General features: G+C 38.9%; 1 protein-coding gene across 1 annotated transcript in view; it reads right to left on the bottom strand.

The window, feature by feature from the left end:
* Nucleotides 1-9,121: 9,121 nt before the first annotated feature.
* The window catches only part of CCDC180 (coiled-coil domain containing 180), a 129,655-nt gene continuing 122,399 nt past the window's right edge, over nucleotides 9,122-16,377 (bottom strand). Inside the window, exons 37-38 of the mRNA XM_036752440.1 lie at nucleotides 15,919-16,054; nucleotides 9,122-9,253 (exon numbers count right to left, since the gene is read on the bottom strand). Of these exons, the coding sequence (XP_036608335.1) occupies nucleotides 9,122-9,253; nucleotides 15,919-16,054 (268 nt within the window). The remainder of the gene's footprint in view (nucleotides 9,254-15,918; nucleotides 16,055-16,377) is intronic.

Raw genomic sequence — 16,377 nt, forward strand, 5'->3', positions numbered from 1 at the left:
ATTGCAAGTTTATGTACAATAGATAGAAAGGATTCTAATATTTGGTTTTTACACCAGAACAAGTTTAAAGTTGAGAATGAAAAATGTTTAATGAAAACCCTTATGTATATGAATCCTGCTAAATCTTTATTGCTTTTTGTAGTTCCATGAAAGTAAAAGCTACTGTGTCTGGCTCTAAGCTGTGATTGGTGAAACTTGCTGTTTAAGACAAAAGGCACTTGGGACCATAACTAATTTTGTTTTGAATTTTGAATTTGGGTGTAGTTGTCTGCATTAAATCAGTATCTGAGAGAAATGTCACAAGCTACTCAGAGGAAATGTGATCCTGTACAGTCAACAGGTCGAGGTCTACATTTGGGAAAAAGGTGAGGGGACAATCTTAGTCTCAATCTAGGACGGGATCCTCCTAGCTCAGTTTCCTGTTGTGTTCTTTTGGAAAGGAATGTTCCCACCTAACTATTCCTGAGTCTGGCTAATTCTGGCTAATGACTATTCCTGAGTTTAGCCATGAGGTGGAACAGATACTGCATGAATTGTAACTATCTGAGTTTAAACAAAGCCAAGGATGTTTTATCCTGTCATGTTTGGTATATCACATCTCCCTGCTTTTTTCCTTCTATAGCAAATTTCTGTGATCAGAGCAAGTAGTCAGTATAAGGTATGAGCTCTTTTGTGTTATCTTACTGGGCAATCTAATATTATTTTTATCTAGAACTAGAACATGTGTAGAAATTTATGCAAACTGCTTAAGACTCACCTTAAGATGTTGCCTTTGTTTAAAAAGGATTCTAAGAGCAGTAGTATTTCTCCTATGATCACTCTCTTACTGCTACCAATGTGAGATCCTATTACAACACCTTTTTGACTAAGAAACTTTGTGATATGTAAGAATTCTGCAATAACTAGAAACTTTGTTTGTTACAATACTCTAGAGATAGTGTTACTTAAGGACTTTTTCACCAACTCGGTAAAGTTTTATGAACAAGAGTAGAAATGCATGTGAGCCACTTAGGGCTCACTTTGTAAATGTTCCTTAAGCAATGTGAGAATGTTATTTTGTTATTTGCTCGTCTAAAGTTTTGTTACAATTAATGATGCTAAAAAGAAGAATGTTTTGTGGTTTATTTTGTAAACGCCATCAAAGAAACATGGCATGACTAAAAGGTTAAGATTCTATATGCATTGCGTGAAAAATTGACAATTTAATGTATTTATGTATGTACTGAAGCCTGTTATTAATTCCTTAAGTGACATCTCATCCTCCTAGTGAGGAAATTAGTAATGGATGAATGTAAAGTGTAAGATGCTGGCTTCTGATGTGAATTTCTTAAATATGACAATTGGCCATGGTTCAACTTTTGAGTTAGTAAAAATGATCAGGGTTACGAGGATTAGAAATGGTAATTTAAAATTGTGCCAAGATCACTCTTGTAGGAGAATGGACAGAAAGCTGATTCCTACAAGAAGACAAGAAGAAGAAAATGGTGTGCTGGAGATGGCTGGAACAAATACCAAGGACCAGAAGATTGCATTGACGATGTTCCTGCCAGACAGCTGCATAAGAAAAGACTTTTTGAATCTTAAAAAGACAATTGCATTTTTTATTTCTTTTTGAGTCTATGTATGTATATTCATAAAGCGGACTGCTCTCTTTGATTTGTCAATGCATTGATCAATCCTTCCCATATTAACTTAAATGGGTGATGGTTAAGGGGAAGAATTCACATGAATCTATAATGGTGAAGTGTCTACAAAAGAAAAAGGAAGGATTGATTTGAATGCTAAAATAGTGAAATGCCCCTCTTCCTGGTATTGATTCAGAGGGGGTAGCAAAAACAATTATTGATATTTTCAAAAAAATTCAACCCATTTAATAAGGTATTCTTGACTATTTTTCATACACTACCTTATATTCTTTGTTTGGTCATGGCAATTTTTTTGTCTACCTTGCGTCCTTAGGATAATGAATGCTATGTTTAAACCACTTAAAATTACAGAATAAAAAGGGAGGAGATGTGGAGAGCCAGCTATATCCTGTTTAGGCCTCTTAGACCTCTGCAAGGCAGGGTCAATTGAGAATGGGTCTGTGCACGGCAAGGCCAGTTTTAGCATAAGAAGACTTGGCAAAGAAAACCTGCCTTTGTAGCTGATTACCCACATGGGAGATGACAGAAATGTTTCAGCCTGGTTATCTATATGCGAGAGAACATAAATGTTTCAATTTGGTTAGCCTTGAGGAAAAATTGTATCTCACTCCTAGGAACAAGGGGATAAAAAACTTAACCAATGTTTTATTGTACTCTTCTTTGAACTCTGGATGACTAACCAATTAACCTGTTTAAAGTACTGTTTAATAAATAAAACAAAGAGCTGGTTTTATGAAAAAACCAATAAAATTGATAAACATTTGGTCAATTTAATTAAAAAAAAAGAAAGAAGAAAATCAAATTACCTGTATCAAAAATGAAAAGGGTGAGTTCACCTCTAATGAAGAGGAAATCAAAACAATAATTAGGAATTATTTTGCCCAATTGTATGCCCATAAATTTGACAACCTTAGAGATATGGATGAATATCTACAAAAACATAAACTGCCCAGGTTAACAGAAAAAGAAGTAAAATTTCTAAATAACCCCATCTCAGAAAAAGAAATTGAGCAGGCCATCAATGAACTCCCTAGGAAAAAATCTCCAGGGCAAGATGGTTTTACATGTGAATTCTATCAAACATTTAAAGAACAACTAATTCCAATACTTTGTAGACTATTTGGAAAAATAGGTGAAGAAGGAGTCCTACCAAATTCGTTTTATGACACAAATATGGTACTAATACCCAAACCAGGTAGAGTCAAAACAGAGAAAGAAAATTATAGACCAATTTCCCTAATGAATATTGATGCAAAAATTTTAAATAAAATATTAGCAAAAAGATTGCACCAACTCATCACAAGAATAATACACTATGACCAGGTAGGATTTATTCCAGGAATGCAAGCCTGGTTCAATATTAGGAAAACGATTAGCATAATTGACCACATCAACAACAAAACTAGCAGAAACCATATGATCATCTCAATAGACGCAGAAAAAGCCTTTGACAAAATACAACACCCATTCCTATTAAAAACACTAGAAAGCATAAGAATAAATGGAGCCTTCCTTAAAATTATAAATAGCATCTACCTAAAACCATCAACAAGCATTATTTGTAATGGGGATAGGCTAGATGCATTCCCAATAAGATCAGGGGTGAAACAAGGATGTCCATTATCACCTCTACTATTCAATTTGGTACTAGAAACGTTAGCTGTAGCAATAAGAGAAGAAAAAGAAATTGAAGGAATTAGAATAGGAAAAGAAGAAACTAAATTATCACTTTTTGCAGATGATATGATGATTTATTTAGAGAATCCCAGAGAATCAAGTAAAAAACTACTTGAAATAATGAACAACTTTAGCAAAGTTGCAGGATATAAAATAAACCCACATAAATCCTCAGCATTTCTATACATTACTGACAAAACCCAACAGCAAGAGATAGAAAGAGAAATTCCATTCAAAGTTACTGCAGACACTATAAAATATTTGGGAGTCTATTTGCCAAGACAAACCCAGGGCCTATATGAACATAACTATGAAACACTTTTCACACGAATAAAATCAGATCTGAATAAATGGAAAAATATCAGTTGCTCATGGTTAGGCTGAGCTAATATAATAAAAATGACAATTTTACCTAATCTATCTATTCAGTGCCATACCAATCGAACTACCAAAAAATTATTTTGTGGAGATGGACAAAATTATAACAAAATTCATCTGGAAAAACAAGAGGTCTAGAATATCTAGGGTATTAATCAAAAGAAATGCTAGAGAAGGTGGCCTAGCCATACCAGATATTAAACTGTACTACAGAGTAGCAGTCATCAAAACTACCTGGTACTGGCTAAGAAACAGAGGTGTGGATCAGTGGAATAGGATCGGAATACAAGATGGAGAAGTCAACAACTATAGCAATCTACTCTTTGATAAACCCAAAGAGGCCAGCTTCTGGGCTAATAATTCACTATTTCACAAAAACTGTTGGGAAAATTGGAAAATGGTAGGACAGAAACTGGGCATAGACCAATATCTTACACCATATACCAAAATAAAGGCAAAATGGGTTCATGATTTAGGAGTAAAGGCTGATACTATAAGTAATTTGGGAGAGCAAGGAATAGTTTACTTATCAGATTTATGGAAATAAAAGAATTCATGACTCAACAAGAGATAGAGAGCATTACAAAATGCAAAATGGATAATTTTGATTATGTTAAATTGAAATGTTTTTGTGCAAAAAAAGCCAATGCAACAAAAATTAGGAGGGAAGCAGCAAATTGGGAGAAAATCTTTACAACTAGTATCTCTGATAAAGGCCTCATTTCTAAAATATACAGGGAACCGAGCCAAATATATAGGAATACAAGCCATTCCCCAATTGAGAAATGGTCAAAGGATATGAAAGGGCAGTTTTCAGAGGAAGAAATTAAAGCTATCTATAGGCATATGAAAAAATGCTCTAAATCACTACTGATTAGAGAAATGCAAATCAAAACAACTCTTAGATACCACATCTCTCCTGTAGCATTGGCTAAAATAACAAAACAGGAAAATGATAAATGCTGGAGAGGATGTGGGAAAATTGGCACATTGTTACATTGCTGGTGGAGTTGTGAGAAGATCCAGACATTTTGGAGAGTAATTTGGAACTATGCCCAAAGGGCCACAGGAATGTTCATACCCTTTGACCCAGCAATACCACTTCTAGGGCTGTATCCCAAAGAAATCACACAAGCGGGAAAAGGACCCATATGTACAAGGATATTTATAGCGGCTCTTTTTGTGGTAGCCAAGAATTGGAAATCAAAGGGACGCCCATCAATTGGGGAATCGCTGAACAAGCTGTGGTATATGAAGGTAATGGAATACTATTGTGCTATAAGAAATGGGAATGATATGGACTTCATAACAACCTGGAAAAACCTACATGACATAATACTGAGTGAGCGGAGCAGAGCCAGGATAACATTATACACAACCACAGATATATGGATTCCGTGAGGACCAACCCTGACAGAGTTCGCTCTTCTCAGCAACACAAGGTGCAGGCACAACTCCAAAGGACTCATGATGGAGAGTGCTATCTACAACCAGAGGAAGAACTATGAAGTATGAATGCAGATTGAGGCACACTTCATGCTCGCCTTTTTCTCTTCTCTTTTGTTTTTGTTTTTGGGTTGTTTTTTTTTTGTTTGTTTTGGTTCTGTTTCTTCTTTCTCATGACTCATTCCATTGGTCATAATTCTTCTCTGCAACTTGACTAGTGTATAAATTAGTTTAATGCGAAAAAACAAACAAACAAACAAAAATACTGTTGGTAACTCCATTAAAACCAGTCTATAGCTTGACTATATGGCTCGCCTAGCCCCATCTTTGACTTTTTGTGTCAATTACTTCATCATATATTCACGCCACTGTGGGCACAGTGCAATGTACTTGTTTTATATCTTTTCTGGGATATATAGTTCAGTCCAAGAATAGTTTTGTTTACCAGAGCTGACTACCAGTCAAGACAGGACATCTGCAGCAGATTCTATACACATCTGCACATGTGACACATCCAGTGATGGGAACGGAGGTCATGCTTATGCTTTCCTCAGCAGTTTCAGGGGACCTTGCTCCCTGATTGGCCAGAAGCCATGTTCCAGGTCTGAACTGCCTTGGTGGGCCCTTACAGAGGGAGTACTATCCCAAGCTTCTTGTGGTGGGTGCATGGGACCTCAGCGCTCTTCTATGTCAGGGGTGAGGGGCCTTACTGTTGGCCAACATTAGAGTTATAGGATCTCACTGCTGACTTGCTGGGACCCAGCCAGCTGCTAGCTTGCCTGGCCACTGCCTGCACTGGACCGTGCTTCCCTTTTATCCCAATGAGACAGATCTTTCCTACCAAACTTCTAAGTTGTCTTGGGCTGGAAAATTGTTTCGTTGGTTCTGCCACTCCAGAATTCAGCTTGAGGCATTATTACATAGTTGTTTGGAGGTGATTTGGGGAGAGTTCAGGTAAGTTCCTGCCTTATTCAACCATCTTGGTTCCACCCTGGATCTGATGCTTTATAGAACTAGACTGTAAAGGTGATGGCCATCAACCAGCCATATAATATATTATCAGTTCAATTCTCTATAGAAGTTAACTCCTATCCTCACCTGTCAAAACAAAATGACCCTGTATCAAGGTTTAGATCAAAGATATGTACATGGTATGCTAAAATCTATACCAATGGAATAACTGCTAACTGAACATCAGGTTGAATCAGTAATGGTTCAACAATCTAAAAAGTGCTGATGTTTGTCTAATATCAGGTAAAAACTTCCCTAAGGACAAGTTTCTTTTCAAAGAAAGCTTATTCCAGCTTCATGGGGCTAACATGAAATGTATTATTTGCCAGGACAAATGTATACTTTGTGAATAGTCATGCAGCAAATGCTATGCATCTGCTAGCAGTCCACTTAGAATCATTTGTGATGGACAATAGATGTGCTAGATTCATCATATTCCTGCTTGCTGATCCACATCTGCTGGAAGGTGGAAAGAGAAGCCAGAATAGAACCACCAACCCAGATGGAATACTTACATTCAGGGGGAGCAATAATTTTCATTTTCATTGTGCTGGGTTCTAGGGCTATGCTTCCTTTCTGCATTATCAGCAGGGTACATAGTAGTACCACCAGACAATATGGTGTTGGCATAGATATCCTTTTGGATATCAATATCACACTTCATGGAGTTAAAAGTCTTTTCATGAATGCCACAGGGTTCCATACCCAGGAAGAATGGCTGGAAGAGGGCCTCTGGACACCTGAACCTCTCATTGGCAATGGTGATCACCTGGCCATTAGGAAGTTCCTAACACTTCTCCAGGGAAGACGCAGCAGTAACAGTGGCTACCTCCTGCTCAAAGTCCAGGGCAAAATCTACAGCTTCTCCTTGATATCACAATTTTCTTTTCAGCTGTGTTAGTGAAGCTGTACCGTCTTTCTGTCATTATCTTCATAAAGTATTCTGTCAGGTCATAGCCAGCCAAGTCTAGATGAAAGATGGCATGGGGAAGGGCATAACCCTCATGGAAGGACACAGAATAGGTGACACTATCACCAGAGTCCACAATGATATCAGTGGTACATCGAGAGGTGTACAGAGACAATGCAACCTGAATAGCAACATCCATAGTTGGGGAGGTGAAGGTCTCAACCCTGATCTGTGTTATCTTCTCTGTTGGTGTTGGGGTTTAAAGAAGCTTCTGTAAGCAGCATAGGATCTTCTTCAGGTGCTACGTGAAGCTCATTGTAGAAGATATGATGCCAGATTTTCTCCATGACATCTCAGTTGGTAACAAAGCCATGTTCATTGTGATTTTTAAGTCAAGATACCTCTCTTTCTCTGGGCCCCATAGCCAACATAACTGTCCTTCTGTCCTATTCCCACTATGACACTCTGATGTCTTGGGCATCCAGCAACGAATGCACCATCTCCAGCAAAGCCAGTTTTGTACGTTGCCAAAGGCATTGTCATTGGCAAGAACAGTGATTTCTTCCATTTTTGTTTGTCTCTTAGAGAAATTAGAGCCAGGAATGGGGGAAAGAAAGGTGACAAAAAGGTCCAAAGTAGCCTGCAGTGCTAACAGCTACCACTGAGTGAGCTGCTTCATGTGTTTTTAATGAGCAGAGGATGGTTGTGAACAGGATTATCTTTGTTTTTATCTTTCAAAGTTTCTCGTATGTCTTTGATGTATGCATGAGAGACACCTTGTTGGAAGAAAGTCTTTAAAACGATGTTTTGCTCTACTGAATCAAATGTTTTTTTTAAAAAAAATATTCAACAAAGAGTAGAATTTTGTATTTTCCATCTTTTCCAGTCAACCAGGGTCTACTGTGGAACATTGCTTTCAGAAAGCCCATTTGTCCCCTAATAATACCTTCCTGTGTATACTATATTTGAAATATTTTACATAGTTGGGGAAATTTTTGTTCTTAATAGAATGTAGTATTTTTTCCACACCTTGTGACTTTCCCTCCTTGTGATTTGACATTTCAATGTTCTCAGAACCCTATTGCTGCCATAGAGCCTAGGTATAATACAAATCAGTTTCTTGGGTGATTGTTTGGTTTTGGGGGAGGGCCGGGCGAGGCAATTAGGGTTAAGTGACTTGGCCAGGGTCACACAGTTATTAAGTATCTGAGGCCTGATTTGAACTCAGGTCCTCCTGACTCCAGGGCCATTGCTCTAGCCACTGCGTCACCTAGCTGCCCCTCTTTTGGTATCCTTTAATGCCATTTGAAAATAAGCACTATAAGCACATCTATGACTGTGATATTAGGAGTCCAAGTGTGGAGTTCTCCATTTCCTTTGATGATGAAAAGTTTGTTATAAAACCACCCAGCACTGTTATCTGAAATTTGAAAAAAAAATTATTGATTACCGCCCCCCCATTTTTTAAACATTGCTGTTGGGGCAGCTGGGTGGCTCAATGAGTAGAGCACCGGCCCTGAAGTCAGGAGGACCTGAGTTCAAATCTGGCCTCAGACACTTGACACACTTACTAGCTGTGTGACCTTGGGCAAGTCACTTAACCCCAATTGCCCTGCCTTTCCCCCCTGCAAAAAGATTAAATGTTGCTCTCATTCACTCAATGAAAAGAATACTAAATTTGGAATCAGAGGAACTTGGTTCATGCCTTAGCTCTACCACTTGGGCAAGTCACTTAATCTCTATGGACTTCAGTTTCTTCACCTCTAAAGGCAAGAGGGTTAGATTAGATGTCTTCAGATGTCCCTTCCATCTATAATTCTTTTCATTGCACACTGGACTACTGACAGGCTGGGAGTGTTTGCTCCACCAGGGAGGATCACCTGCAGTCTGGCCACTCATGAAATTTACCTGATGAAGGCAAAAACAATAACCCTTCCCGGCATAGTGATGGTCACAACTGTCAGGACTAGTATAACCACATTTTTATTTATAGAACAAAAATTTCATCATCCCTTAAATCTAAGTGCATACATAAGAAAAGGGTCCAAAGGGGTTATGGATACAAGTTCTTAATGGTTTTTACTGAGCAATTCCACCAGTTCTTCCAATGCTCAGCTTTGGTGAGCTGGATATCCTTTTCTTCCTTAATCTTTTTCAGATCCAGCTGTAATTCTTCCAAATATTTCTGGGGATGAAAGCAGAGGAAAGGGCCCATATTAGGAAAACTGCCATCTTCCCTTATTCGTCAGTTTTCCCTCTCCTGTCCCTGCCTTCTTGCCTCCCTAGCCTACACCCTATCCAGCAGGCAGCAAGCAGTGGGCATCTGAGGAAGTCATTGTTCTACCTAGCCTTCCTTTCAGTGCTTCTTTCTCTTTCAATCTCCCAATTGGACACTGCACTTCCATTCCCACCCCCACTGGAGGTAGTTCTACTCCCACCCTTGGGTCCTCTCCCCCCTTCCCAGTGGTGGTGGATCTGGCCCCTTCACTGGCTCCTTATGGCTGAATAGACCTAGCTGTTCATACCACTTGGATATGTAGGGATTTACCAACTATAGTTATTCCTTCCACATTGTAACTTTTCCCATCATGATTTCAAAATATCATGGGTTGGCATAAGAAATTAAATGGGAATTTCTGGGGAGTTTTGTGGAATCCACAGATGATAGGAGAAGGCCAGCAGATGACACAGAGCCTATGACCAAATCCTTAACCTAAATTTTACAATACGGTACTGCAAATACCCCATAAAAGAGAAGGAAAAAAGTTCAGACTTCTTTAGTATAAAAAGAGGGCCAAAAATTTTATGCAGATTTTCCAGATCCCAGGGCACCACACCCCAATCCCCGCAATGTGGAAGGGATAACTGTACAATTCTTCTGGGAAGATGGAGGAACACTAGGTCTTACAATCTGCCCTGCCACTATGTATTCCAGACCCCAAGCATTGTCATCTAACCTAAAGATGGCACCCTAAGGACCCTTGGGCCTTGCCATTTGTCCTGCTACTTGGTCTCTAGGTGGTCCTTAGGATCACCAAAACCCATTTTCTTTGCTTTGGCATTACACTTTCCTGTATGTGGTGTTTCTTCTAATTAGAATGTGAGCAACTTGAGAGCAGGGAACTGTTTTGTTTTTGTATCTCCAGTGCTTGGCCCCATAGTCAGTTCTTTTTCTTTTTATTAATTTGACTAGCATTCACTGAACATCTTTTGTCTATAGGTTTTTGAAAAATGCATGGAAGGACACTACCTTTGTCAGAAGAATATTTTTTTCTCCTGGTTTGAAAGTCTGGCTTGTAGAGTAGAAAGAGGCCTGGATTTGGAATTGGGAGATGGAGTTTGGAGGCCCAGTTCTGGCACTTCCTAGCAATGTGAATATAACTTTCTAAGCCCCAGGGTTGTTGTATAAACTGAAAAATACTGTGTACATGTGGTTGGCTATCATTAGCCTAAGGGCACATAGGAATAGTCAGAGGGAGTAGGAGATCTGGGGAGGGAGGGAAATGAATCCCATTGGGATATGGGAGAGTTCTATAAGCTCCCACTACTACTTCATCTCTGAAGGACAGGATTTTCATCCTACCACTGGGATATTAATGGTGAGAGCATCTGTCCCACTTCTCACCATAAATGGCAGGTAATTATATTTTGGTTTTGCATGTATTATCTTCCTGATAACCTTTTGCAGGAGAATTCTGACTTGAAACACTAAGATAATTTATCTTGAAAGGGACCTACAGGAACCATCTGGTTTAGCCCCCTGCCTTTAAGCAAACTGACATCTAAGTCTAGTCATATATAAACCACAGTTAATCAGATTCAACAAATTTTATAATTACTTATCTTATACATTGTTATTGTATATTATAATTGTTATATATTATATAAGCTATATAAATAATATATGATTATTTCAAATTGCTGATTTGAAATAGTTTGAGGGCAAGGGTTCTACCATCTATCTCTCCATTATCACATCATCACCATGGTTGAGGCAGTGCTCTGCTCATGATCTATATTGTTTACCCACCGATATCATCTTATATACATATCTTATATATGATGAACCACACTGTAAGCTCCCTGAGGTCAGGAATGATATCTTAAACATCTTTGGATTCATTGTTGCAATTTTTTTCAGATAATTTTGTTTTGATCTCCTTCAACATCTAGTTGCAAACTATCAATTATTTGAATAAATACAAAAGAGAGGACATGTACAAAACCAAAAGCAAGAAAACACCAAAAAAATTCCTACACTAGAAAATAAACAAAACAACACAGAAATGTAAGTAATGCTGAATGATCATGCCTATAGAACCACATTCTGTTTAGCTGTCAAATGTTACACACACATACGCACACACACACAAGGAAACCTGTTCAGATGAACTTTTTAGCAAGGTTGTATCAATGTTGGATTTCATTGTTTATCACATGTTAAAACAATGTATAGGATCCATCTGAAAGCATGGCACAAAAGGAAAATGTCTAATGATTGCATTTGTGGTTAATGAAGTGAATCCACAATAGGACTAGTAATGGGAAGAGTATTTTCAATTTACTCCTGAAAAATAAGTCAAGGGAGGGAAATCCAGCTTTCTGTCTTCAACTAGCAGCTTACATTTACATATTGTCTTAAGGTTTATATAAAACACTTTTATGTGTTATCTGAGCAGATCCCTAACAAGAACCCTGTGAAGCAGACAGTGCAGTTTGCATTGTGTTTCTTCTCCCTCAGTCTATGTAGCCAACTAGTTTCCAAATCTTTATACAAATTTCCACTTCTACAAAATTTTTTATAACTGTCCCTTTACTCTCATGACTACCACCTTAGTTCAGTCCTTTTATCACTTTTCTCATGGACTATTGCAAAAGCCTAATAATTAGCCTGCCTACCCTCTCCAATTAATTCTCCACCAAGTTGTCAAAGTGATTTTTTTCAAAACTCCGCTCTGTCATTCATTACTTGAAATATTCTAATGGCTCCCTATTGCCTTTAGGACCAAATATAAACTCCTTTGGTTGGATTTTAAAGCCCTTTACAACCTGGCCCCAAACTACTGTTCCAACTGTGTTATGTATTACTCAGAGTAGGCTGCCGGCCTTCTTCTTCCTCACACAGAACACATCATCTCTGGTACCTTTACACTGGCTCTTCCTTCCTGTAATACACTCCCTCCTCATCTTTGCCTGGTTGAATCCCTTTGTTTCCTTCAAAACAGTTGAAATGCTGCTTTCTATAGAAAACATTTCTTGGTCCTCAACCCACCTACCTTGTATTTATTTGCTTTATGCATATATATATATGTGTGTATATATATAATGTATACATATATAATGTATATAGGTGTGTGTATATGTATATTGTTTCTCCCCTGATGGGGACTCAGTTAGGTGGGTAACTCAGTTCATCCTTACCCTCTCCCGCTCCCTCTCCTCTCCAAAGGAAGGTAAATTTTTTTTTAAATTTTTATTTAATTTATTTAATATATTTAGTTTTCAGCATTGATTTTCACAAGAGTTTGGATTACAAATCTTCTCCCCATTTTTACCCTCCCCCCCACTCCAAGATGGCGTATATTCTGGATGCCCTGTTCCCCAGTCAGCCCTCCCTTCTGTCACCCCACTCCCCTCCCATCCCCTTTGCCCTTCCTTTCTTGTAGGGCAAGATATATTTCTACGCCCCATTGCCTGTGTATATTATTTTCTAGTTGCATGCAAAAACAATTTTTTTTGTTTTTGAACATCTGTTTTTAAAACTTTGAGTTCCAAATTCTTTCCCCTCTTCCCTTCCCACCCACCCTCCCCAAGAAGTCAAGCAATTCAACATAGGCCACATGAGTATCATTATGTAAAACCCTTCCACAATATTTTGCTCCTTCCTAACCTATCCCCCTTTATTGAATTTTCTCCCTTGACCCTGTCGCTTTTCGAAAGTGCTTGTTTTTGATTACTTCCTCCCCCATCTGCCCTCCCTTCTATCATCCCCCCCCTTTTTTTATCTTCTTCCTCCTTCTTTCCTGTGGGATAAGATACCCAATTGAGTGTGTATAGTATTCCCTCCTCAGGTCAAATCTGATGAGAGCAAGATTCACTGATTCCTCCTCACCTGCCCCCTCTTCCCTTCCTACAGAACTGCTTTTTCTTGCCACTTTTATGGGAGATAATTTACCCCATTCTATCTCTCCCTTTCTCCCTCTCTCAATATATTCCTCTCTCATCCCTTAATTTGATTTTATTTCTTTTAGATATCATCTGGAAGGTAAATTTTGATGGCCAGAAGCTGCCCACCTAACTTGGGGTTTACTGGCTAGATTCCTTCCTTCCTTTTTCCTTTCCTTTTTCCTCTTCCTCTTCCTTTCCTTTCCTTTCCTTTCCTTTCCTTTCCTTTCCTTTCCTTTGCTTTCCTTTCTCCTCTTCCTCTTCCTCTTCCTCTTCCTCTTCCTCTTCCTTTCCTCTCCTCTCCTCTCCTCTCCTCTCCTCTCCTCTCCTCTCCTCTCCTCTCCTCTCCTCTCCTCTCCTCTCCTCTCCTCTCCTTTCCTTTCCTTTCCTTTCCTTTGCTTTCCTTTCTCCTCTTCCTCTTCCTCTTCCTCTCCTTTCCTTTCCTCTCCTTTCCTCTCCTCTCCTCTCCTCTCCTCTCCTCTCCTCTCCTTTCCTTTCCTTTCCTTTCCTTCATTCTTTTTCTTTCACAAAACCTTAAACTCAGTTCACTCTGAAGCTCAGAGAGTGAACCACAATAGGTCCCTGCCCAAGCTCCACTTAATCTGTATTTTGGGCCCTCCTGGCTTAGAGTGAATGTCAATGGTAACTGTTTCTCTTTGGAACAGCAATCCCAAGGGTCTTCCCCTCCCAGCTTGATTTTTTAAAATCTTTTTTTCTAATTAAAGGGGCCATCCCTGAACTCACTTCTTAAAGAGGCCTATTCACTGAATGGGTGTACATGAAAAGGCCTTAGCCTAAAAGGGCCAGAGTCTCCTACTGCATCCTGGGCTATCTCCAGTTGTCTTGGTAAAAATCAGGCCACTGGACCTAGATGGCTCTGTAGGAGAAAGTGGGACCAGTGACCTTGCAGAGCCCTCCCTCACTCAAATCAAAGTCAACTGCAAGTCATGTCATCATTTCTCTGATGTTATGGTCCTCTTTCCTATCATAGTACCCGGCATGTAGTAGGCCTTTGTTGACAGACTGATTAAAGAGATTTGTGCAAAGTCACACACAGCCTTGTGACTCCAAGTCCAGGGCTCTTATGACCACATTATATTGCACAGTGGTCAGATTCCCAGACAGGGCTGCTCTGAAGAGTTAGTATGTGATTTATATCGTATAGTCAACTTTCTGTTGTATGCATAGTGATTGGGATGGGTTTTAGAGCTGTGATTTCACTGGCATAGAGAACACCCAGGTGAGGAAACCCTTGCCCAAGACAAAATGGCCCTTTTGTGCAATTTAAAATTTTACAGCTCTCATCTAGTTTAGAGGTGTTAAACTCATGGCCAGCAAGCTGCCAGCAAAACTCCCAAGGGGGACAGGAACCAGATTAAGATGTACTTTAGGAAATGTTTAATAAAATTAATAAAAATGCAATATAGTATAGATAATGTTAATTTGTGGTTTTCTAAGTCAATATACAGACTGCAGGGATACATTTCTACTTGAGTTGGACATCACTGCTCTTGGACACTGAGAAGTTAAGTGACTCCTCCAAGGTCACACAGCCAGTATGTGTCAAAGCAGGGACTGAACCCGCCAGCTCTTCCTGTCTTTGAAGTCCTCTCTTTGGTCACTACACATGGGGCATGCCAGAGCCAAACACTACGTGCTCCTGAGACAGATTCTTAAATTTTCAGTGTGAGCATTTATACCTCAGAAATCTAGAAATGCTACAAAACAGGCCTTGATTTATTGTTTCATTGATTGTCTAGACTTAAGGAAATGATGGAGAAAATGTTGACAATGCAGGTTAAATTCAGAAATGTGTCATGCCTGCATTTTTTCCCTTGAGAACCAGTTGTTAAAATAGTTATTTACTATTATTTACTATATATTACCACACTGTCTCTGTGTTACAGGCACATAGTTTACTGTTTTTGTAGTAAACATGTCATAAATGTGTAATCTCAGGATGATTTATCCCTAGCCACCTGTGTAGTATGTTTCTAGTTGGTCTTTCCCCATGGGGTTCTGCTTGGGGCATGCAGATAAATTTCAATTCTTATTTGAGCTTACCTGATTGAGGAAAGAAAATTGCTCTTAACCTGTCACCTCTTAGAATGCTTCACTTCCATCAAGGCTTATCTCAGGTGCCACCTCCTGTGGGAAGCCTTCCCTATTATCCTCTAGTTGTTAGTACAGTTATCCCTTTCACATTGTGACTTTCCCCATCATGGTTTCAATATATCACAGGTTAGCAAAAGAAATTAAATGGGAATTTTTGGGAAGTTTTGTAGAAGCCGCAGAGAACATGGAAAGGCCAGAAGACAACATAGAAAAAGTTTGGAAACTCAGAAATGCATAAAACATATGTATAGTATTATATAATGTCAACATATTTTATCTTTTAATACCACAATAATTCAGACTTCTTCTCTGGCACTAATAAGGGAGGGCCAAAAAATTTTACGCGGATTTTCCAGATCACGGGGCCGCCTTGCCCCTAACCCCACTATACGGAAGGGGTAATATATTCCTCAAATTATCTTGTATTCATTTCTCTGTTTAAAAGTTACCACTCTTACTCATTTTACATATCATCACCCCTCTACCCCTCCAAGATCCTTATTATTGTTTGTAGAATTGAAGTGAATTTCAGTTTCCCTCTCAAACAACTGCCCATTTCCCCACACTCACCAAATATACAACATCTCTTGCTTCCACCACTGCATGGTGGCCCAGGGTGCTTTTAGTGGTTATTATTGGAGGTGTTGCTCTGATGTGAATTTTGTTGCTGATGGTGAATGATGTAGGGCTGATTCCTGGCCACTTCCTGGGAACAAGAATACATTTAAAATACAGAGATGGCCTCTATTTTGAATTTCTCATCAGTGAGACATCTCTAAAGATACAAACATAATGTCCTTTGCAGTCACCATTTGTTTGTCCCTCATTTAAAAAGCTTATAGTAAATTGATTTGCCCTTTCTAGAAAACAATTTGGAATAAGGCAAGAAATGTTATTAAACTGCTCATATCCTTTGACCCAGAGAACATACTACTAAGATGATAACCCAAGGAAGTTATTGACAAGAAAAGAAACATCACGTGGCATGTATGTATTCATAGAAGCCTGATTTGTAATGACAAAAAACTG

The sequence above is a fragment of the Trichosurus vulpecula genome, chromosome 3 (assembly GCF_011100635.1).
Source record: "Trichosurus vulpecula isolate mTriVul1 chromosome 3, mTriVul1.pri, whole genome shotgun sequence".
Lineage (NCBI taxonomy): Eukaryota > Metazoa > Chordata > Mammalia > Diprotodontia > Phalangeridae > Trichosurus > Trichosurus vulpecula.